This window comes from Dothidotthia symphoricarpi (genome assembly GCF_010015815.1).
Source record: "Dothidotthia symphoricarpi CBS 119687 unplaced genomic scaffold P153scaffold_3, whole genome shotgun sequence".
In the NCBI taxonomy this organism is placed as follows: Eukaryota; Fungi; Ascomycota; class Dothideomycetes; order Pleosporales; family Dothidotthiaceae; genus Dothidotthia; species Dothidotthia symphoricarpi.
The window spans coordinates 415,138-438,012 of NW_022985010.1; the positions used below are offsets into that span (position 1 = coordinate 415,138).

Consider the following 22,875-nt stretch of genomic DNA (forward strand, 5'->3'; position numbering starts at 1 on the left):
TGATGAAGGCCGCGTGGGTTGGTGTTGGAGATGGGGCTTGGTTCACTGATTACGGCAAGCGGCGTTTGTTTTCGCCGAGCATCTACGCGTTTGCTTCCCCACGTTCTTTTCTTATCGATTAGAACTGCTTTCTTTTTGATGTATCTTTCCTCGGTGGCGTTTTTGACTGTCATTGGCATCCGGGATGCTCAATCAAGTGGGCCGGAGACTTGTGATCGCCACATACCCCCAACTTTTCTGGCATGATCATGGTCAATCAAGTGTAATGCTGAGGATAAGCAGCTGATCTCGGGTCAATTGCACCAGTTCTCAGGGTCGATTGCCCCACCCCCACTATGCTAGAGCTCTCTCATAGCTTCCATGAGCTCATCTCGCAGTAAGAGCTGTCCTGAGTCTCAACATTATCTCCGAGCCTTTCAGGGTCTTCGATTGATATTTCTTGACATTCCTCTCAGAACTGTTACCCTCATTGTGTTCGCTTTCTACATCTGATCAAAATGGCTACGTCTATCGACTCTCACAATGAGCTTCACCCTCACGTTGACCACTACATCGGGATCGATGTTGGTACAGGCAGTGCCAGAGCGTGTATCATGAACGACCAGGGCGACATTGTTGGACTGGCATCAGAGAACATTGGCCTTTGGCAACCACAGACTGGTTATTATGTATTCCTCCCTACGCGTAGCAATACACGAGCTTGGATATCATAGCACAGCAGCTGAACCAGGCAGGAACAATCTACGACAGACATCTGGCGCTGTATTTGCTCTTCTGTCCGTCGAGCAATGGACCAACACAACATCGACCGAAACTCCATTCGCGGCATTGGTTTCGACGCTACTTGCTCGCTCACTGTCTTCTCGAATGATACAGACGAACCCATCTCTGTCACTGGGCCCAACTTTGACAACAAAGATGGCAACGACAGAAATGTCGTCCTATGGCTCGATCACCGCCCTGTAGAAGAGACGAACAAGATCAATGCTACAGATCACAACCTACTGCGATATGTTGGAGGCAAAATGTCCATTGAGATGGAGATCCCGAAGGTGCTATGGCTCAAGAACAACATGCCAAAGGAACTTTTCGATCGCTGCAAGTTTTACGACTTGCCCGACGCGCTCACACATATGGCTACTGGAAACGAAACTCGAAGCTTCTGCAGCGTGGTTTGCAAGCAGGGTTTCGTCCCGGTTGGCGTAGATGGAAGTGTCAAGGGCTGGCAAGAGGACTTCTTGAAAGAAATTGGTCTTGGTGAGCTTTGTGAGGATAACTTCAAGCGGATGGGAGGTGTTGACGATGTGGTTTGTCCCTCACTATGTTGTGAGAAAGCATATGCTGATCAATACACAGAACGGGCGCTATCTCACTGCCGGAGAGCTCGTGGGCACACTTAGCGAGAAGGCAGCTGCAGAAATGGGCCTTGTACCTGGGATTGCCGTCGGTAGTGGTGTCATCGATGCTTACGCTGGGTGGATCGGTACCGTTGGTGCCAAAGTCAAGCTGGACGAAGACACTCTCGACATGGGTGCCCCCAAGAACGACGTTTCCCAGGCTTTCACGCGTCTTGCTGCTGTAGCAGGAACGTCTACCTGTCATCTTGCAATGTCCCATGATCCTGTTTTCGTAGATGGTGTTTGGGGACCATACCGAGACGTCCTGCTACCCGGATACTGGATGGCAGAAGGTGGGCAAAGTGCAACAGGGGAGCTTCTCAAACACGTCATCGAAACACATCCTGCTTTCAAGGAGGCAACATCTGTCGCAGAAACGTACAACACAAACATCTATGACTATCTGAACGAGCATCTGAACGAGATGGCCGAGAAAGAGGACGCACCCCACATTGCCTGGTTAGGACGCCACTTTTTCTTCTACGGCGATCTGTTCGGAAACCGCTCTCCTGTCGCGGACCCCAACATGAAAGGTTCCGCGATTGGTCTGAGCTCGGACAAGAGCCTTGACGGACTGGCGCTGTATTACTACGCTACGTTGGAGTTCATTGCTCTGCAAACCCACCAGATTGTGTCTGCCATGAACAAGTCCGGTCATGTCATCTCCTCAATCTTCATGTCCGGATCTCAGTGCCAGAACAATCTGCTCATGGCACTCATCGCGACGGCATGCGATATGCCTGTCCTCATTCCACGCTATGTGCACGCCGCTGTCGTTCACGGCGCAGCTATGCTCGGCGCAAAGGCTGCGAGCACAGACAAGGATGGTAACAGTGAGCCGCTCTGGGACATCATGGACAGACTCAGCAAGCCGGGTAAGACAGTCAAGCCGACTGCTGATAAGAATCTGCAGAAGCTCCTGGAGGCCAAGTACAAGGTTTTCTTGGAACAGTGTGAGGGCCAACAGAGGTATAGGAGAGAGGTTGACTCGGCGATTGAGGGCTGGACAAGCAAGTAGTAGAAACTTGGTGACTATGATGGGAAGGATTATGGAGCAAAGTCTCCAAAGACAAAATTGGAAATGGCAAGATACCGAGATGTGAATCACTCAACTGCCACCTTTGTGCTTTCTTGTGCACGTTTGCCGGAGGAATTAATCCTAGATGAAAATCACCGTCAGATATTGGTCATAATCTGTTCCTTCCAGATGATGCGGCAGGCGCAGTTTCACGTGCAAATCAATAGGTGCTTCCTGAAGCTTCGCGGGTCTCGCCACACCACGCAAGATACGTCATCGCAACGCGTTGCCTGCTTGCTCCGCCCCTCACTTGTTAACTGCATGTGGAGTTACAGGTAAGAACTACCCCACCACAAATCAACGTCACAACTACAAATACCGTGTCCTTGCCTGCCCGTCTTGTATCATCCACTCAACTACATTGAATTTACTCCCTCTTCTACCTTTTCCACACTTCCACACCCCATCCAAACGATAAACAAACAACACATCACAATGGCCAGCACAGTCAACGTCGAGAACATCAGCACGAAGACGAGCGAGGATGAGATCAAGTCTTTCTTCAGTTTCTGTGGCAAGATCCAGTCTCTCAGCGTAAAGTCAACAGGCGACGACACACAGTCTGCATCCGTCACCTTCGAGAAGACCGCCGCCGCGAAGACTGCGCTGTTGCTCGACAACACACAACTAGGCCCCAACTCCGTCCAAGTCAGCTCAACCAAGTCCATCGACGAGATTGCCGGTGACAACGCTACCTCGGCTGAGGAGGCTAAGGATGGCGACCAGAACATTGAGCAAGAGCAGAAGCCACGCGCACGTATCTTCGCCGAGTACCTCGCCCACGGCTACGTCCTCTCCGACAAGGCCATCGAGTCTGCCCTTGCTGCCGACAAGCAAAACGGCTACAGCACCAAGTTCACACAAGCCCTCCAGAACTTCGACTCGAAGACTCAGGCTTCACAGAAGGCGCAGGCCGTTGACGCCAAGCTTGGTCTCACAAATAAGGCATTCGCTGGCTGGAACAGCTTGACCACATACTTTGAGAAAGCTTCCACCACACCAACCGGCCAGAAGCTAAGGGCTTTCTACGACCAAGGCAACAAGACTGTCATGGATGTCCACAACGAAGCCCGCCACCTGGCCAATCTCAAGAAGACGGATCAGGGTAGCAAGTCCAGCGCCGAGGGATCGGAGAAGCCCACGAGCTCTACCAACGAGAAGGCCGGTGACCAGTCGTACGCTTCTGCCGCTGCTCCCACATCTTAAGTTGGGAGTATATGAGAGAGGATCATGGTTTTTTTGGTTCACGATTGACGATTCCATTTCCTTTTGAGCGACCTGTATGATTATCCTGCGTCAGGGTTGGTCGGTTTTTTGTATGAGATATCCAGATAGCCAGGTTTATTGCAACCTCTGAAATTGACTAGTTCGCTCCCGAATGTTGCTTGTGTTCTTGAGGGGTGTCTCTTTCGCTTGCGACAACATGGCATTTCTTTCACCCAATGTCTGATCTCACGTCCATTGATGCAGGATGCGCTTGTATTGCTCGAGACGTGTCCAAAGACAACTGCTGTATTACCTACCAAGTTATGTTGCGTCATTCAAGCATCACAACATACCCGTGATTGACCTTGCTTTTGTCAATTCCCTAACCGCATCACTTCCATATGCATATAGTTATCTTGTTCCTGCATTCCCCGTAGACTGACTGCTCGCTCATGCAGCTATGAATCGAATCGCGACTGAATGCAATCATCAGTGCGTGTTTGCGAGACTATGACACGACCAGAGATATCGCTTGTTGTCGCCGTTCATGAGATGGGTATCGTGCATAAGAATTATTGAAAGAAGTATATCCTCCTGTTGAGACACCTAGTATCGTCTGCGAGGTCCACGAGGCGGGTCTCTCTGGCTGCCTTCGCTAAATCCAAATCGCCCGTCCTGGAAGCTGCCGTTGCGAGCGGCGGCGCCATTTGTATCCACCTCCATGTCATCGAATGTTTGCGCAGGGCGTGCTGGCCGGGGTCGGGAGTGAGCCATCGCGTTGCTTGCTGGTGTTTCTTTCATGTATACGTAAAGTAGCCTGCCGTCGGCCTGTTCGAGAGTCAGTTGCATTCAGGTTATGGACTGAACAGGTACGAACCTTCTGGTTGTTGAATGTCGCAATGACATTCTCAGCACCTTGTTTGTCCACGAACTGGAGCTCCACCATGACTGTTGGCGCTGCAGAAATCAGTCTGCACCCCAACGTCTCTCCTCCAACAGGCATCATGACAGCTTCAATGTCTGCCGCTGTCGTTCCTGGCGCAAAGTTGCTCGCAATGACGGTATAGGGCCCTCCGTTCGCAACACCCCTGATGCTGAACCCAGGCGCGTCATTGTTGCGCGCGCTCGCGTTGTTGTTCAGCACCGAAGCAAACTTGTCGTATGTCCTGCTATTGCGGTCGATCTGCGCAGTTGTGGTACGATTGGGTCTCTTCCCTGGCGGGCCGTTTGGGTTGTTCAACTTGTGGAGGTCGTGCTGCCATTTGCCGTCGATGTTGGCGGCGGCACCAGCAGGTTTCGCAGACGACGAGCGTTGTTTCTGTACGCCGGCACCGCTTATACGACTCAGCAGCGTGGGCTTCTCTGATGTTTCTCGTTGCGACCTGCCTAAGCCGGCGCCGGATGCTTGAGCTTTCCGGCCTCGTCCTAGAAACTCCTGTGCAAGCGATTCGTTCTTCTTCTTCTCGCGCGCGTCCTTGACAAAGTTTGCGAAATCGGCCATGGTGGATAGCGATGAGTTGGAAAGTGTAAATAGCTGCCTGAGGCGTTCGGGGGAGCTTGTTGATTGCAGAGCAGAAGCTCGAATGGAGGCCATAGCGCACGGATACCGGTACTCGGCGAAACCATGGGCCCCGGCGCTAGGCAAGGATCGCCATCATAAAACTTCGAGCTTCTGCGCTTTCTTCTGCAACACCACAACGCGCTTTTGGTAAGTCAACTCCTTCTCTACTCCCAGTTGTATCATGATGAACATTCGTGTCGCCCCTATCATACCTATAATGGTGATCCGACCACTCAAGCCAAACGAGATTACTGATTTCTTCAACTTGTCCCAAATCGCTTCTTCAAGTACTTTTGGAGAACTTTGGCTAACCATCACAAGCTTCTAGGATTCACCAAGCTCTGCGCTGGTTGTTGCAATCGCGATGCAGTATACGTCGTGGGCGAGAAGCCGCGGTCGTTTTCTGCACTCCCACACTCATCGTAACTCGACGGACCCCACCTGACGCAGCTTATACTGTGTCCGAATTTGCAAGCCATCGTTCGTCGGCAACCTTGAGCTCAATACATGCATACGGTCGTGGTGGCTGGGTCCGTTGAGTTGCGATCGGTTTCAACAGGTTAGTTTGCCTGCTTGCCCATATCCTTTCTTATCCAATGATGAGCAACCTTATGTACTATCAAATACCGACCTATCAATGGGGAGCAAAATAACTAGTTCGATTACCTGAATCTTTACTTCCATGCTTTCGCAGTCGTTCGCATTGCAGTTGACGGTTACTAACTGTCTCAGATACTAGTTATCAGATCACTCTATGTACCGCTAACTCTGTCGAACGAACAGCTGAGTTTGCCATGGTACGTACTGTCAACTTCTTTCATACCTCGCAATGATGCTACAATTATACTCCATGCTAACGCGGAAGGGCTTGCCCTAATGCTGACAACTATAACGCTTTTCATCTTTCTTCTGATTGCTTTCACTACTCTTTTGCTTTTGCAAACTCTAGCCGGACTTTACTGACTGGCGCAAAGCAGGCTTTTGTTGTACTCTCACAACATGGTTTGATCGGAGCTATCTGCTTACTTGTGAGCATCACCTGCTCGTTATCCGGATTCAACCGATGTTGGAGTTCTTGGAACGTACCGACGAGAGCTGGACATGGTCCTGAAAAGTGTCGAGTCGCAGAAAAGGTAGGTTCCATGCTGGTGGTTGGGCTATCTTGTGGTACTTTTATATGGTCGTGCAATCTTTCCTGTATTTGTTTAATAGATTATTGGGTACCAATCTTTCATCATGCTCCATGTTTTCTTTGTTGGTCATGACGTGACCATATTCTTTATTATGCTTCGTGTCGGTTTACCACTTCCGTGATACATGGCCTCTAAAGCCAACTCATATCCTGTGCATCGCAAATTCTGCAAGTCAAATGTTGCGCACAGTTGCTCTTTAAAACTCTGAGTGGAATGTATTGAAACTATCTAAAGCAAACGCTGAAAAGTTCTTCCAAAAGGAAGCACTGGAACTGCTCATTCCATAGATACGCCGGGTATTATCTCCTGCCATTACACACTTCCCCTCTCTTCAACATGTTCTTCAACCGTCTCCCCTTCCTCGCTCACACAATGACCTCTTCACTCTGTGAACGTCATGCCCTCACCCACTTCCTTCAACTCAGCAGTCGTGCCTCCATACTCCTTAGGGACGCCCTGGCCCAGGGAAGTAGCCAATTGGTTGCCATAGCTCAGGACCGTGAACTTCTTAACCGTCTCCTTGGCAATAACAAGTTTCATGGCGTTGTACAACCAGCCCATGATGACGGGCACATTGACAAAGAACTTGCGTGAGAGAGTTTCCGGGTAGTAGCGGCCGAGCACCTCGATGGTCTTCTTGGTCGCGGCCTTGACGAGAGGATCCTGGCGCAAGAACGAAACTTGGAGGTAGTCGTGCACCTGGAAGCCCTGGTAGGGATCCGCGCCCTCGCCAAAGTTCGGAATGGGTTGCGTAGCGGACGCGAGGGAGAGGTGCTGGACAGACTTCTCCATGAGACCGACACGCCAGCGGAGGAAGCTGTAGCACGATCAGTCAGCGATGTACGTCTTTCCACGTGATCCTGTAACTTACGCGTCAAGATCCCCGAATGTCGCCTTGTTGTCCTTGACAGCGCCGTACACATTGAACGTCACAACATCCTTCACGTTGTCGCTCCCTGGGACGCCTCCAACTTCGATGATGTATCCCAATCCGTCGAACTTGCTCTTTTCATAGCTGTCTGATGCGGCTTTGACGGGATCGAATTCTTTCCTCCACTTTAACGTCTCGAGAAGTTGCTGTTTCGCTTTCTCGAGGTCGTTCTGGTTAGCGCGGAGGAACTTCTGCAGCACGAGCTTTGTGTGGAACGGGTTCGAGGTGGAGAGCTCGATGCCGTAGACTTCGGCGTGGGATGCTTCTTTGACGAGGGCTTCGAAGGCAGCGTAGAAGAGCGTGAGGGGGTGGTCAGGCGCAGTCTCGGGCCAGGTAGGGTCGGTACTTGCGGGCGCAGTGGGTGCCGCAGGAGTGCTGTCGAGGACGGGTGCAGGAGTGTTGTCTGCAGTGGGTGTTACGACAACAGCAGCCGCTGCTTCTGTTTTCTCTTCGTCCACTGGCTTTTCGTCGACTGAGAGATCAGCTACACCGGCGGTCGCGTCGTCCACCTTCTTCTCATCTGCGATAGGGTCCAGTCGCGTGGACTCGATAACAGCCTCGCTCTCGGGTACCTGCTTCTCGGCACTTGAACCGCCGGACAGACCTGCGCCCTCAACTGGCGCTAGGTTAGTTTCCTCAAGCTTTGTAGCCATTGTGTTTAGCGTAGGAGATAGATCGAATGCAAGAAATTCTCCGAACACGGTTGCGGCGTGGAAATGATCAAATATAACAGTCGGCGATCATGGCGTGACTTTTCCGATAACTTATCGTGCGCGCCATCACGTGATGATCACATATGTGAATGTTTACGGTCGAGTTTCAGGACAGCAAATGAGCTATCTCCACTATTAGGTTGTGAAATGTCCTGCATTGGCATGTGATTACGACCTTTCTCAAGGTTTGCGGCTGGTCCATGCAGATACTCAATTGTATGCTCCATCGTCACATCGAACTTCATGGATATTGATCGTTCAAATTGTTTTGTTACTAATTCGAACGACGACGATCATGAGCGGAAAAATCCAGCTGGCAATATTTTTTGCCTGTGGACGATAAGTTGGATCATAACGTCGAAGACAAATGTGCAAGACAATTTCTAGGCAAACACCAGATGAGGTCAAACAAAGCCTCAAACTATGTGTCCCAGTAACATCTTCGTGATACCACGAACGGTCAAGAGCCAGGAAGAATGGAGCGGAATAGATGGAAACAAGCTCGACGAGACTGACCTACTTTCCTTTGTCAATGCATACTCAAACTGCCAAACAATCAGTAGAAACCCATGGAATTAAGTTTGTCTCTTGACACAAACTGCTGTAAGTGACAAGTACTTTAGCATCTAATTCTTGCAGAGCTGATCCCAATTCTCTAACACAACAGTCAACAGTACCAGGCAACTCTGGCATTATGACCGAAAACGTGCGACCAGGTTTAGCAAACCAGACTCTTCTCAACAAAATCGACAAGTTACGTGAGCTTAACGTTAGGTCTTTGGAACTACCGCAGGTATACGTACTGATTATATATTTCCCGCATGCCATGCTAACACTTCATAGCTTGTTGTTGTCGGAGATCAGTCATCTGGCAAGAGTTCAGTCCTTGAGAGCCTCACCGGGTTTTCGTTTCCTCAAGCTCCTGGTCTTTGTACCCGATATGCTACCCAGATCTCTTGTCGTCGCGAGCTTGAGCCCAAAGTCTTGATATCTATCATTCCTCGGCCGGGCGCAGATGCGGCGGTACAGGATAGACTGCGTTCTTTCAAACGCACTATACCAGACCTCACTAACGAGATCCTCGTTGAGATCATCAAAGAAGCGAACCGAGCAATGGGGATCAAGATGACAGCCGACGAGGCAGATTCGAGCCTGCAGGCTTTCAGCGAAGACATCCTCAAGATTGAGATCAATGGGCCTGAACAGGAGCACTTCACGATCATCGATGTGCCTGGTATCTTCCGCGTCCCTTCGCCACCACTCACCACGGACAATGACGTGACTTTGGTTCGGAACATGGTTGAGTCTTACATGCAGAACAGTCGAACTATCATCCTTGCCGTCCTGCCTTCGAATGTCGATATCTCAACCCAAGAGATTTTGAAGATGGCCGAGAATGCAGACCCAGAGGGCATCCGAACGATGGGAGTACTCACCAAACCCGACCTGGCGACTGAGAATGCGACTCAAGACGCGATCAAAGGCCTCGTCCTGGGTAGACAGAACAAGCTGCGACTAGGTTATTGCGTCGTGAAGAATCGTAGTGCGGATGACCAAAGCTCTACCCTCCAAGACCGACTTGCGCAGGAGAAGGCCTTCTTCAGTAGTTCTACATGGAAACCAGTGGTGGCATCGGGAAGATGTGGCATCGCATCGTTGAAGATACGCCTTAGCGATCTTTTGATGACCATATCGAAGAGAGAGTTTCCGAATGTCAAATCGGATGTCAAGAGGCAACTAGATCGGTGTCGGACGGAACTAGAGATTATTGGACCGTCTCGCATGGATCAAAACTCTCAGAGACTATACCTTGGGAAACTGGGGTCCAAATTCCAAGCGGTCACTCAATGTGCCTTGAACGGCTACTACGATAGCGAACACGTCTTCCTAGAAGACAACAAGTTGAAGTTGATCACAGCTATCACGGAGATGAACGAGATGTTCGCGAATGAATTTTGGGAAAAAGGGCACAAACGGGAGACCTCACCCTCTAACGATGATGATGATGACGACGACGATGCTGAAGACAGCTGGGTCACTTCCTTCAGAATCCTTGCGCAAGAGTACCCAGAACTTCATGATATCGTCGAGCTGGAAGAGTACCATTGCCCACAGCCCATGTCCTTTGGGGATACTTCCTCTGGTACGATGGAACATATCAAGCAGGTTTATCAGCAAAATCGTGGATCTGAGTTAGGAACGGTAAAGTCTACCCTGTCTGCCCAAGATTGAACACAGCCTAACTTTGATGTAACTAGTTCTCAGGATCGATTCTTGCCGTCACCTTCAAAGAGCAAACCGAAAAATGGGAGCCACTCGTTCTCGCACATGTCGGAAAAGCCATTACTCTGGTGCACAACTACATCTTCACGCTTCTCGCGCGTATCTGTCCTGATAAGCAAGTTCGAGACCAAGTATGGAACACACTTCTCATCGACGAGCTCCGCAAGACTTACATCCGCGCAATGGAACAAGCTCAGTTCTTGCTGCAGATCGAGCGGCATGGGAGACCGTCAACGTACAACCATTACTTCAACTCAGAAGTGCAGAAGAAGCGACAACGTCGATTGGAGACGGCTCTTGATGGCAAAGCTGTGACCTACTATACCTCCCACAACAGTTCATCTACACAAAAAGCCTTCCCCATAACCAGCTTGCAAGGTTTGGTAGTAGACAAGGACAACATGCAGCAGGTACAAGAGGACATACTCGATGTTCTAGCCAGCTACTACAAGGTCTCGAGAAAGCGATTCGTAGACACCGTATGCAGACAGGCCATCGCCCACTTCCTCCTGGACGGAGAGCAGAGCCCACTGAAGATATTCTCCCCTGAGCTGATCATGGGTCTTGATGCTGATCAGCTTGAGACAATTGCTGGAGAAGATGTGGAAACCAGGGATCGGCGATTGATGCTGGAATCTGAGATTGGAAGTTTGGAGGCCGCGTTGAAATTGCTGCGAGGATGAGATGGCGCAAGTCGAACTGGGGTTTTGGTAGGTAGACTAGATGTTGGTGGATAGAGTCTCATTTGTCCAATGTATTCTATGCCACTCGATAACATGCTCTTTGGTCTAGTCTATTTCAATATGACGCAAAACGTTTGTCACCATATCGTCATGCGCTATCGGTTTACCAGTACTATATGTTGCTCCTCGAGCGATGTTCACCTAAATCCAAACAGACGCAAAACTCTCCTCTGCTATCCACTAAAAGTTACTACAAAATCTTATGACTGAAGCACTCTTACTCATACCTTGCCATAAACCGCTTCTCAACCAAGCATATCGCTTGGAGTTTGTTCAGGTTTACCCACTCCCCTTGGTAACCTTCCTTCTCGGTCTACTCAACCTCATCCTGATCCATTTCCTGCTTCGGATCAAAATCGCAACAATGAGAACCAGAGACGTAGCAGGAATCGCAATGATGAAGTACCATTTGATCGGCGGATTGTCAGCTAACAGATCGACATTCATCCCGAACATACCCTTTGTAGTTACCACAGGTTAGCTAACTATACTTGATGACTGGATGGTTTATACGTACCGATACGGCGATCAGCGGGAAGAATATAAACGTAATCCAAGTCACAGCGCCTACTTCCTTGCTGTAACGTTCTGCGGCCTGCGCATTGCGTACGCCGATGATGTTGAACACCTAAACCGGATTAGAGCAAGCCGTAGAGATTTTGGAAGCAGATTATACGCACCAGATCCGAAATACTCTGTCCACGCTTCGGAAAGTTTTCCGACAGGATGATCTTCATCTCTTCCAGGTCTTCGACAAACCTAGCCAAATTTGCCTCTTCGGATGTCGTTTGAGCGCCTGCTGCTTTGGAAAGCTGATTTAAGTAATCTTGCGCGTCCAATATACATCTCCTTTGGATGACCATCAGTTGGCACAGCGTCGACCAATCGAGTGTATCTCGCCATGTGTCCTGCGCGAGTTCTTGGAGACTGTCGATATCGATATCCTTGTCGAGGACTCTAAGCTCCTACGATTGGCGTTAGCCCTGTCTTGTCCATTGTCATTCTAAAAGACTTTGCGAAGAGACTCACGGAGGCACGTATATGTTCCGAACATCGATCGATAACGTTTTTCCAGTCTTGCACCACTCTCTCCCAGATCTTGCAGGTAAGCCGATAGGTGAACAGAGCTGCTGTTGCCTCGTTATCCTCGCATGTGTTTGAGTCGCTGGAGACATGCCACAGCTCGGGGTCTGTAAGCCAGTTCTGGAACGCTATTCCATCGCTGGAGGAGTGGAACTCGTTGAACAAAATGAGGGTTCGGCGGTGAAGTAGCGTGGTGTCTGAAGCCCAAGATGATGGGAAAAATGGCGTTTTTGTCAAGGCTTCTGTCGTCTTCATCTTTAAGATACTTGCGACACATGTTCTCCGTCGTACGATGAACTTTTTCCCCTGTAGAAACATTGAGTACTTGTTGCATGCTAAGTTACATAGTGTCACATACTGAAGCAGTCTTGAGTATCTTCAGATGAGCATTCTGGTCATCCGATCCCTGAGGCACCGCAACCCAGTCAAATCCAAAGAGGTACAGAAGCCGTTCTAAAACGAAGTATCAGGTTCAACCATCAAGCTATGTACAATGTCGAAGACACTCACGTTTCCCCAACATCACAACACTGTTCGAAGTGCACCCCAAGCCAAAGTACGAAAACTCCAGCTCCTTCCGTCTAGCTGAGCTATTGAGAAACATCTGGAAGTTCATCAACGCCCGATCCTCCTGAGCTTTCAGAGGGAGAGGCTGAGGCTGAGGCTGAGGCTGAGCGCTTGGGCTGTTAAAAAGGCCTTTGACGAATCTTCTGCACAGAACGCTTCGTGCAAACGGCCAGTTGTTCTCGCAGCTATCAGGTCAGTCAAGTTCGCTGTTAAACTAGTGTCTCCGTCTAACTTACTAAATACGATCCAGGGAGTGTGTCCCAGGCATTGGCGTCGTACTACTTACTAGCGTTCGCTCAAGTATATCGCAGAGTTCTTGAGCGGTTTTCACTTGGTCTGCCCGGTAAGATATGCGGTATTTTTCATCCACCTTACGGTACAATATGTCAATGGCTCTGCTTTCTGAGGAGAGAAAAGTAGGCGAGTCTTGTAATGGCGCGTCGTGTTGCGCAACGGGCGTAAGGTAAAACGGGCTGTCGACTAGAATTGTCCCCATAATTGTATCTCGAACAGTTAATTTTTGCGAGTATTAGCTCGCTTTTATGAGTTACATTCCTTCCAAAAGTGCCCAGATGTAATGCAACAAGAAGTTGATGTCTACTGCAAGTGGCGCTTAGGAAGCGCTGTCGACTGCCTAGCTCCATTTCAGGGGCTGGGGAGGCTGACTGTGTAGGTCGCCTCTCGGTTCATCAAGTACCGGGAACCAAGCAGGGGCGCAACCTCGAACAACCCCAGGTAAACTTTGCGTGAAACTTGTGCGCCCTGAGAATTACTGACTATAAGCATAAGCCGCTTTACTGGTGCATATGCCGGACGCGAGCTTGTCCTTACAACGATTAGAGACAGAAGCCTCGTCACTAATCAGCAGTACAACACAGGTTCAAATAAGCCCACACAGTTCCATAAGTTGATAAAGATGCATTTCATAACGGCGTGGATAAGACAACGCCGGACCACCTATGCCTTCCCCCCTCCCATGTAAATAGACCAAAGCAATAAGTTCACAACCATCCTCCCAATGTCCATGTACCCTCTAAGTTAGGACACCGACTGAGTATCCAACGCCGGTGGAGGTAACTCAGTAGGTGGAATACTATCCTCCTTCAGTTCTGAGGCAACGTCTCCAATCTCTTTGTTGCTTTCCACTCCCACACGTGGTGCGTTGTCCTCTTTCCTCTCTTCGGATCTGCCTCGTTCGCTCTCCTTCTCGTTGTCTTTACCCTTGCCATTGCCGTTGCTCCTTCGCTCAAGTGCATCTGGTACTTTCTCGCTGAGGTCGATGGCGACGAAGGACTTGGGAAGTTTGACACTGGGAAAGGTGTTAGTATCGTGACACAAATCCCAAATGGGCTTGTAAAGATATGGACCTACGTATGGAATTTGGCGCGAAGGGTCTCGAGAACTTCCTTCCAGTTTTGATGTGCCGTGAGACCACGTCGAGTCGAGAAGCCAATCATATGGCGCGAGTCGAGTTGCCTATGGAATTGTTAGTATTGCCACACCTGATATGGATTCAAAGACGGTACGTACACATCAAGTGGAGCAAAAGCATGGCAACCCGGAGAAAGCGTGATGCGAATGCTGTAGTTGAACGTATTCGACTGCTCGTCCGTACTCGCGTTCTCCGATTCGTACAGCTCGAAGTTGATCTGCGATAAGTAGTCGAGTTCTGGAATGGCGTTGCGTTCGATCTTGGTCTTGATACCGCCTTCAAGAACGCAGTTCAGCAAAGTGTAGATGTGTGACTCTTTGGTGAAATAGAAGAAGCACTTCGGGGTGTCAGACGCCTGAAGCTCCTCGAGATCTCCGACAATCTCCTTTAGCAATGGAAGTGACGTGAGCAGACCAATTTCCAGCTTCTCTTCGCTTTCGATACCATACTCCTGCGGGCCAATGTAGTCGAACAACACTTTGCAGAGGTGGTACATCTCGCGAAGTTTCACCAGTCGTGCATCCGTCTGTGGTTTGGAAGAGGCATTGCCCACACCAGTGTACAACTTGAAGTAGGAATCGTTCACATAAGACGGAGGTGCTGGGATTACTCTGGTAGCAATCTCAGACATGCGTCGGAAACCCATTCGTTGTGAGATACTACTACGATCAGGCTGTTTTGCTGTATTCTGCTCCTTTGCGTCTGCCTTAATTTGCGCCTCAGAGGGGGCCGGTGCAGATTTTGTGGACGCATTGTCAGGCGTTGTCTGCTTTGGGGTATCCACAATTGCTTCCTCGTCAACGAAAGTAGCGTCTGGGGTAAAGACCCATTCAAGGAACCCTCGATTGTGGAGAGCATCGAACTTCATTGAGTCGTAGAGCTCAGAAATCTTACTAGGGTCGACCTTGTCTGCATCTGCAAACTCTTTGAAAAGCTTCTCCCAACGCTCCTTGAACAGCTCTGGTCCCTCATTACAGCACCAGCGCGACTGTATGTGGTTGACGTTGGTGTATTGCGACACGCCTGGCGCGGCCGGGCCTCCAGGAGGTGATGCCAATGCGCTGAGAGAGGATATGGCTTCAGTTTCGATCTTCTTGAAGTTGTGGTTCATCACGCGCTGGTGGAACTTCATCAGGTCTACCACCTGTCTGACAACGATATATGGTTCGGGAGTGTCCTTTGGCCATGCGAACTGTGGCGGGGCTTTGTCACCTGCACGCAACAGGGTCTTGAGCCTCTTCTTGACTTTGTCCATGACATCCTTTGCGGCATTGGAGTCATCCAAAAGGTCCTTGCGTACATGGATGTGCTCAGCTGGGTATTGGTCTTTTTCGAGGAAGGACGCCCCGAAAATCTGTGCACTTGTGGTCACCCGTCGCTCCGAGCTACTGAAGATGTGAACATCATCAAGTACGTCACGGTTCATCAGCAACAGATCGTTGCGGAAGTTGGCGCCCATGTCCTGTGTTTGGTGACGCGCAGAGTGTGTGGGCTCCCCACCCCATTTGATGATAAGTTGCAATTTATCAAGCACCATGTTGTTGTCTTGCGCAGTGATGCGTGACAAAGTGATACCTGACATGGAATCACTTCTATTCTTCAACCGCTCAGAGTCCGGGTCGTTGCTGTCATCGGGCGCCGATGTTTGCACGTCTTCGGTTTTTGAGTCTAGTTTGTGGATCTCGGGAGAGTCTTCAGGCATCGTCTCTCCAGGTAAGAGTTCTTCTTTTCTCCTCTTACGAAACATGGGTTTAATCTGTACCTTAGTTCCAGGCCAGGCTCCCTTTTTGTTCAGGTAGAGTTGCAGATCCCGAAGCTTTTTCATATCTTCAAGTCCCTCGTCCATGGCAACCTTGACCGCATCGCTGACACTTTGTAACGCTGCCTCGCCAATCAGCAGTACTTCGGCTTGGTGTCCTTTGAGTAGATCGACGAATGGTTTTGAGTGAAACGTGTACTTGAACTTCTGCTTTGGGGTACGGTCGGCGTGTCGAGTCACAGACACGACACCTTTGAGCTTCCACTGCGCTTTCGAGGCCGGAGGCGGTATGATTACTTGTTCATCCGACATAGAGGCCTCCTCTTCGTGAAGCAGATCTGGGTCTTTCAGAGCGGGTGGAAGTCTAAGGTCTGGCTCGGATTGCGACACGTCCGGGATCGTACCGACTGTCGGAGGACTCATGATTGATATGGGGTTGGACTTTTCGACACCGGGCGAAGCTGTGATAGGAGTTGTGCTTAGTGAAGTATCAGGTGAATTGGGCGTAGTAGTGCTTGGATGACGCATATGGGGAGGGTGGGCAGAATTGGCCATTCTAGACATACTGGGACTCTTGAACAACCCCTTTAGTGCCTGGCGATGGTTGGACATGCTCTTTCTCGAAGTTGCCGTGGATTTCTCCGGGCCATCTTGTGGGTTAGCGGTGGCAGGTTGTGCCGCGTCTTTTCGTTGCTTGCGCTCGATCTCCTTAAGAAACATGTCTTTGAGAATAGTGGCCGCCTTGTCGTAGTAGTCACCGTTGTCTTTGACGAAGCTCCATCCGTTGACGTCGATGACGTAACTCTGGTCTCCAGCACGGAGGAGGTCGAAGCCGCAGACTCGCTGGCCGAAACCTTCTGAGATTCTAGACGCGATAGCCGCTTCTGCTTCGTTGAGCTTGGTCACGTAACGAACTTCCTTACCACTAGGGTTACGCTTGACAAGGCCATCGACGACTGGCGATTTCCGCGTCTCGGCGTGACAGAAGTTTGGACCGACAGTGTAAGCTTTGACGTCTTCGGCATTCTCCACCTGCAAGAACTGCTCGTAGATGTAGCTGCTTCCAGGCTCGAGAATAGATCTAGGCACATCGAGAGTGTCGTCTCTCTCAGAACTCTTGTTGTTGATCTTCCTGAACAGCTTCCGTCCACCACCGCCGTCCTTCTTGTGAAAGTAGATGTTGATGTTGTGGTCTTCACCGCTGACTGGCTTCTCAACGAAGGGCTTTGTAAGCGTGACACCGTCAACGCGAATGCTGTTTCCGTCATCGATGAGCTCGATACTCTTTGGTGGAGGGAGGCCACCGCCGGTACCGTCACTGGGTCCCAGCAGGCTCACACCTGTGCGATCCAACAGAGACTTGGCAACCTCAGCGGACGGCAGCGTTGGGCCACCGTCTCGACTGATCTCGATTCGCTTTGGGGTAGGCACGTTGAGTTTATCCAGGATGCCGAGGCAGAGACGACGGTCCCACAGGACTTGTTGCATGGGCAGGTCATTGACGCAGAAGGGCTTGCGCAGGCGTGCATAGGCGATGGCCTTGTCCAGTGGGAAGCCATCCGAGAAGAAGGAGATGAGGAAGTCGCAGACGGGCCAGTTCTCCACCTCCTCGTCCAGGATGATCTTGTCGCCGAAGATCTTGACCTCGAACTCGTCGACGAGCTTGCCGAAGATGTTGCGGGCCGGCTTGCTGCGGGCCTTTGACTCGAGGGCACACACGCCAATAATGCCCTTTGTGGGCTTTCTGTTCTCCCTCATCTCCCTGCTTGCGGGGCTGCTGCTCGTGGCCTGGCTCCCGCTAATGCGTCTCTGGGTTGTGCGGCTTCGCGAGCGACGGAGGGGTGGTTGGGCCAGTTGTGGGGAGGTGATGGTGTTTGTGTCGAGGCCAGGCTCAGCAATGGGGTCGAGTGCCGCCTGCTCTGGTGAAAAGAGCACCTGCGTCGGCGAGGCCTTGGCCCCGAGACTCCCATTGTGGCTGCTTGTTGTGACGGACAACGAGGACGTGGCGGTGGTCGAGTCCATCTTCACTGCTGTTTATGGTTAGTGTTTGAAGAAAGAAGTTGCGTGCACAGGGAAATAAAGAGCGACACACCTTCCGATTCGGCCATTGAGCTGCGTCCGCTCCAGTTGTGGCCGCGCGAGTTTGCGTAGATGGCGGAGCCGATCGAGTACAGTGAGGTGAGGGAAAGCCGTTTGGAGTCTGCTGCGTCGACGTCAGATCGCGGAGGTCGGGACGAATCCGGCGGCATCGTCGCTGCTGAGACGAAATATCCACCGCGGGAGCCTTCTAGCGTGGTAGGCGTGGAATCAACATCCTCGTCTGCAGTCCCGCCGAGGAAGGCCATGCTCTCGAACAGACTGCTCTCGGATGCCTTGGACGGCCGTCTAGTGGGCAGCTGGCGGATGGCGCTGGAGCCCAGCGGGGGCATGGACACGCTCGCTCGCTCCACGCTCTCACCACCCGTCTCGGGCTCGCTCGACTTGGCCTTCCTGCCCGCTGCCGGCGCGCCGCTGGCTGTCGAGAGCTGCTGCCATGAGCGGGTGCTCTCACCACTGATGGTGCGGGACAACTGCTGCTCCATGATGGGGCTTCAGTCGCGGTTGCGCGTGGGGGGGAACTTGCAGGGCATTATGTTTGCGCCACGCGAGTGGACTCTGCCGCCCATGACGTAGGCGACGGCACAGCGCATTCCATGGCCTCGTGTCGTTTACTATCGTGAGGTTCCGAGGCTGACGGACATGGAGTTGGAGGTAATGGGGCATAGCGGCACTCTAAATGTGCAGCTACCATTGGATGGATGCACATATGATCCGTTAGACACACCATGTGAATAGCTGAGCGTGTCTTGCTAGATGCAAAACGAATGCGGTCTGGGGTGTGGTGAAGCCCGCGTCTACAGTCTCCATGGACAGTGGGTTGCATCTGCCTTAATGAAATAGACAGACTGCACGCCATGCAGGCGATGGGGTACTCGAAGACGAGTGATGACACTGGCTGTGGTGCCCTGACAGCCTTCTCCACACTATCTGTAAGTAATATGCGAGCCCTGCCAACCAACGATAATCACTGTCAACCTGGCGCAGGTTTACGCACATCTGTAACACGACAGCTACCATCTTATATATGTCAAGGCGCATACTCACCCCTGCAGCGATCGTCGCCCCACCGGGATAGCGCGTGTGCGGACGATCTAATCTAATCTCATCTCCGCAAACTTTTTGTTTCGCAACGCTCGACGCCTGCCAATTTGCGCCTGGAAGCACCACGCTCGTCCGCTTTTCGACATAGCCACAGCAACCATCATGGCAGGTCAAAAGCTCCCAGACATGGCTGCCAATGGCCCGGTATCGAAACGCCAAAAGGTCCAGGACGTTGGCGAGCAGAGCTCTGCACAGCTAGTTCGCCAGTCCAAGATCTTTGCGCCCTTCAGAGTGAGCTTCTGCCACATGTCAGGATCTTGAACCTGCCGACTGACTCACCGTAGACTGTTGGGCTGGTGTCTCCGACCAACGTCCCCTTCACATCCATCCCGCTTGGGAAAACGACATTCCAGATCACTACCTCTGTCGGACGCTCACTGCAGACCTATGACCTGAAGCGCGGGCTAAACCTCATCTTCATCACCCGCCCACAGACGCCAGAAGACATTAGCGCGACAGTCGCATGGAAGAAGGTCGTCTTTGCAGCCTGGGGTGGCCATGGGCGCGACTCGGCACGCGGCGTCTGGGTCTTCCAGCGTGGAAAGAAGGTGGCTGAGCTGGAAGTGCCGCGGGGTGGCATTGACAAGATCACGAAGCTCGTGGTCATGGGCGAATGGATCGTCGGCTGCGGCACGACCAAGATTGAAGTCTGGAGGTCCAAGACGCTGGAGCACTACACGACCCTGCAAGGCGCCTCGTCGAGCACCCTCTCGGGCAGCATCTGCAACATGCCGACGTACCTCAACAAGATCTTCGTGGGACGACAAGACGGATCGGTCGAGATCTGGAACCTCAGCACGGGGAAGCTGCTCTATACGCTCCTCCCTCCCGCCGCAGACTTCGGCGCCGTGACCGCTCTGCAGCCGACACCAGCTCTGTCCCTCCTCGCCATCGCATATCAGTCAGGCCCAGTCGTCTTACACGACGTCCGCTCGGACAAGGAAGTCATGCGCCTGAACACCGGCGGCTCGCAGAAGCTCCCAGTAACCTCTATTTCCTTCCGAACAGACGGACTAGGCGCCGGAGAGGATGGTCGTGAGGATGGCGTCATGGCCACTGCAACCACAGACAGCGGAGACATTGCGTTTTGGGACCTCAACAAAGGTGGCCGCAAGATGGGAACCCTGCGCGGGGCTCATGGCCCTCCTCCGACTGCAGTTGGCGGTGTTGGTGGGGGTATCAGCAAGATTGAGTTTCTGGCTGGTCAGGCAGTGATTGTCTCGAGCGGGCTGGATAACACTTTGAAGAGCTGGATCTTTGACGAGACACCCTTCTCACCGACGCCTCGGATTCTGCATTCCCGTGGTGGACATGCAGCTCCTGTATCGACCCTTCGCTTCCTCCCTTCAAACGCGGACGGCTCTGACGACACCGGGAAGTGGCTGCTCAGTGCGAGCAGAGACCGAAGTCTGTGGGGATGGAGTTTGCGCCGAGACGGACAAAGCACAGAACTCAGCCAGGGCGCGATCCAAAAGAAGGCGAAGAAAATGGGTCTCCTCAATGGCGGTTCGGAAAGCTCCAAGAACCAGGTCAAGTTGGAAGACCTCAAGGCTCCGGCCATCACATGCATTGCGTGCTCTCTCAACCGCGACGGTGGCATGGGCGCAATGCCTGGCGTAGCAGGTATCTGGAACAACTCGTCCAAGGTGAAGGGACAAGATAAAAAAGCACCCGAGGTCAACATGACTGGATGGGAAAGCATCGTCACTGGACACGCTGGGGACAAGACTGCAAGAACATGGTTCTGGGGGCGAAAACGCGCAGGGAGATGGGCGTTCAACACAGGCGACGGCACAGAAGTCAAGAGTGTTGCCATCTCACCCTGCGGTACATTCGCGTTGATCGGTTCAGCTGGTGGCGCCATCGACATGTACAACTTGCAATCTGGACAGCACCGACGCAGGTTTCCCGCACGCTTGACACCCGCCGAAGCCAAGAAGTACAAGTTGCTACAACTACAAGCCGAAGAAGATTTCGGTGGAGATACCGGCGCCTCCAAGAAGTTTGGCAGGGGTGAAGGGAAACACAAGGGAGCTGTCACTGGTCTTACGGTGGATGGTCTAAATCGCACGGTCATCAGTTGTTCAGACGATGGCAAAGTCAAGGTCAGTACACAAATCATATCTAGTCTATCAGCATGCTAACCGTTGGCTATAGTTTTGGGACTTCACCACTGGCTCCTTGCTCCATGAGATCGATTGGTACCCCATGACCAAGATCCTAAGCCTACGCTACCACCGCAACAGCGATCTGATAGCACTGAGTTGCGACGACGGTTCGGTACGGGTTCTTGACATCGAAACGAAAAAGCTTATCCGAGAGCTGTGGGCATCCCGGTCTCACGCTGAGCTGCAGACACTCGACTACACTTTCTCGAGTGATGGCCGATGGATCATCTCTGCAGCGTCCGACTCCGTTGTCCGAGTTTGGGATCTACCGACTGGCCATCTCATCGACGCCATGAAGCTACCAAGCAAGTGCAACACCGTTGCCTTCTCCCCGTCTGGAGAGTTCCTCGCTACAGGTCTAGATGGCGAGGTGGGAGTGCACATCTGGACAAACCGCACCCTCTTCACCCACGTCTCCACACGCCAGATCACCGAAGACGATATCGCCACCGTTGATGCTCCAACAGCGTCCGGCGAAGGTGGTGTAGCAGTCGTCGAAGCCGCCGCTGAAGACGAACCCACGGAAGAAGCCGAAGACGAAACAACAGTCCCCATCATGGACCAACTAAGCGACAAGATAACAACCCTCAGCTTAGTCCCCAAATCGCGCTGGCAAACACTCCTCCACCTCGACGTGATCCGCGCGCGCAACAAGCCAAAAGAAGCACCCAAAGCGCCTGAAAAAGCGCCCTTCTTCCTACCCTCCGTAGGCCAAGCAGACACATCCGCCCTCGCGCCTCTCAACCAAGAACCATCATCCCGAATCTCGAGTTCCGCGCTCGCCTCGCGCTCCACAGCTGCTTCCTCCACAAACGAATTCACGCGCCTCCTCGCTCAGGCATCGCAAACATCCGAATACACACCCCTCCTCACTTTCCTGTCTTCCCTCCCGCCCTCCGCTGCGGATATCGCGATCCGCACCCTGGACACGAGGGAACCGTACACGGAGCTCCGCACTTTCATCGACGCGCTGACAGCGCGCTTGCAGGAGCGTAGGGACTATGAACTCGTGCAGGCGTGGATGAGCGTGTTTCTTAGACTGCATGGGGATACGATTGTTAGGGAGGAGGAGTTGGTGGGCGGACTGAGGAAGTGGCAGGAGGAGGCTAAGCGGGAGAGGGAGAGGGTTGGCGGGTTGGTCGGGTATAGTGTCGGTGTTGTGGGGTGGGTTAGGAGTGCGAGGTAGAGGTGGAGATTTTGTGGGCTAGGGGAAGGATGGTGTTACGTTATCATCTCTTCGTTTGGGGGTGGTGTCTAGTGTGAGGCTTGAATTGAGAAAAATCTAACTGAGTCTGAGTTCTACACTTGACTTTATTGCCTTCTCTTAGAGATTATCTACGTGACGTTACCTGTTGGTTTAATTTTTTCAGAACACGGACATAGCCAAGCAAGTAAACTGATTAGCTACATCCCTAAATAGCGGCTATTAGCTCAGCCACTGCCCATCTACCCACATACTGTATCATTGGATTGGAAACCATACATTACGAGGACATCTATGACTACCTACCTCGATCCGCTACACAACAGACTCTACAATAGTCAAGATATCCGGAATCG

At 51.8% G+C, this 22,875-nt stretch overlaps 9 protein-coding genes across 9 annotated transcripts; 5 read left to right on the forward strand and 4 right to left on the reverse strand.

Moving 5' to 3' along the window:
* Positions 1 to 131: 131 nt before the first annotated feature.
* Positions 132 to 2,623, forward strand: P153DRAFT_363466 (Pentulose kinase). Its single transcript, XM_033667384.1, has 3 exons — positions 132 to 668; positions 735 to 1,307; positions 1,357 to 2,623. The coding sequence occupies exons 1-3, from the start codon at positions 498 to 500 to the stop codon at positions 2,413 to 2,415; spliced, it is 1,803 nt and encodes a 600-aa protein (XP_033527638.1). The 5' UTR covers positions 132 to 497; the 3' UTR covers positions 2,416 to 2,623.
* A 287-nt stretch (positions 2,624 to 2,910) lies between these two features.
* P153DRAFT_353649 (uncharacterized protein) lies at positions 2,911 to 3,681 on the forward strand (the record flags this gene model as incomplete). The annotated part of the gene is made up of 1 exon (XM_033666453.1): positions 2,911 to 3,681. The coding sequence occupies one exon, from the start codon at positions 2,911 to 2,913 to the stop codon at positions 3,679 to 3,681; it is 771 nt and encodes a 256-aa protein (XP_033527639.1).
* A 606-nt stretch (positions 3,682 to 4,287) lies between these two features.
* Positions 4,288 to 5,182, reverse strand: P153DRAFT_353650 (uncharacterized protein; the record flags this gene model as incomplete). The annotated part of the gene is made up of 2 exons (XM_033666454.1): positions 4,288 to 4,509; positions 4,559 to 5,182. 2 exons carry the CDS (start codon positions 5,180 to 5,182, stop codon positions 4,288 to 4,290), a joined length of 846 nt encoding a protein of 281 aa, XP_033527640.1.
* A 417-nt stretch (positions 5,183 to 5,599) lies between these two features.
* P153DRAFT_153111 (uncharacterized protein) lies at positions 5,600 to 6,295 on the forward strand. Its single transcript, XM_033662208.1, has 2 exons — positions 5,600 to 5,801; positions 5,982 to 6,295. Exons 1-2 carry the CDS (start codon positions 5,750 to 5,752, stop codon positions 6,203 to 6,205), a joined length of 276 nt encoding a protein of 91 aa, XP_033527641.1. The 5' UTR covers positions 5,600 to 5,749; the 3' UTR covers positions 6,206 to 6,295.
* Positions 6,296 to 6,637: 342 nt separating this feature from the next.
* On the reverse strand, positions 6,638 to 8,030 carry P153DRAFT_331837 (CRAL/TRIO domain-containing protein). The gene is made up of 2 exons (XM_033665483.1): positions 7,307 to 8,030; positions 6,638 to 7,252 (listed from the first exon to the last, which is right to left on the reverse strand). Exons 1-2 carry the CDS (start codon positions 8,017 to 8,019, stop codon positions 6,817 to 6,819), a joined length of 1,149 nt encoding a protein of 382 aa, XP_033527642.1. The 5' UTR covers positions 8,020 to 8,030; the 3' UTR covers positions 6,638 to 6,816.
* Positions 8,031 to 8,331: 301 nt separating this feature from the next.
* On the forward strand, positions 8,332 to 11,067 carry P153DRAFT_307894 (interferon-induced GTP-binding protein Mx2). The gene is made up of 4 exons (XM_033664678.1): positions 8,332 to 8,682; positions 8,747 to 8,872; positions 8,923 to 10,281; positions 10,338 to 11,067. The coding sequence occupies exons 2-4, from the start codon at positions 8,774 to 8,776 to the stop codon at positions 11,043 to 11,045; spliced, it is 2,166 nt and encodes a 721-aa protein (XP_033527643.1). The 5' UTR covers positions 8,332 to 8,682; positions 8,747 to 8,773; the 3' UTR covers positions 11,046 to 11,067.
* Positions 11,068 to 11,295: 228 nt separating this feature from the next.
* Positions 11,296 to 13,346, reverse strand: P153DRAFT_363472 (uncharacterized protein). Its single transcript, XM_033667385.1, has 7 exons — positions 12,992 to 13,346; positions 12,699 to 12,940; positions 12,547 to 12,641; positions 12,135 to 12,494; positions 11,786 to 12,070; positions 11,623 to 11,733; positions 11,296 to 11,564 (listed from the first exon to the last, which is right to left on the reverse strand). The coding sequence occupies exons 1-7, from the start codon at positions 13,249 to 13,251 to the stop codon at positions 11,385 to 11,387; spliced, it is 1,533 nt and encodes a 510-aa protein (XP_033527644.1). The 5' UTR covers positions 13,252 to 13,346; the 3' UTR covers positions 11,296 to 11,384.
* Positions 13,347 to 13,721: 375 nt separating this feature from the next.
* P153DRAFT_307898 (uncharacterized protein) lies at positions 13,722 to 18,736 on the reverse strand. Its single transcript, XM_033664679.1, has 4 exons — positions 18,039 to 18,736; positions 14,286 to 17,976; positions 14,127 to 14,231; positions 13,722 to 14,064 (listed from the first exon to the last, which is right to left on the reverse strand). Exons 1-4 carry the CDS (start codon positions 18,526 to 18,528, stop codon positions 13,794 to 13,796), a joined length of 4,557 nt encoding a protein of 1,518 aa, XP_033527645.1. The 5' UTR covers positions 18,529 to 18,736; the 3' UTR covers positions 13,722 to 13,793.
* Positions 18,737 to 19,209: 473 nt separating this feature from the next.
* P153DRAFT_363474 (Utp21-domain-containing protein) lies at positions 19,210 to 22,580 on the forward strand. The gene is made up of 3 exons (XM_033667386.1): positions 19,210 to 19,378; positions 19,432 to 21,252; positions 21,305 to 22,580. The coding sequence occupies exons 1-3, from the start codon at positions 19,274 to 19,276 to the stop codon at positions 22,499 to 22,501; spliced, it is 3,123 nt and encodes a 1,040-aa protein (XP_033527646.1). The 5' UTR covers positions 19,210 to 19,273; the 3' UTR covers positions 22,502 to 22,580.
* Positions 22,581 to 22,875: the final 295 nt, after the last annotated feature.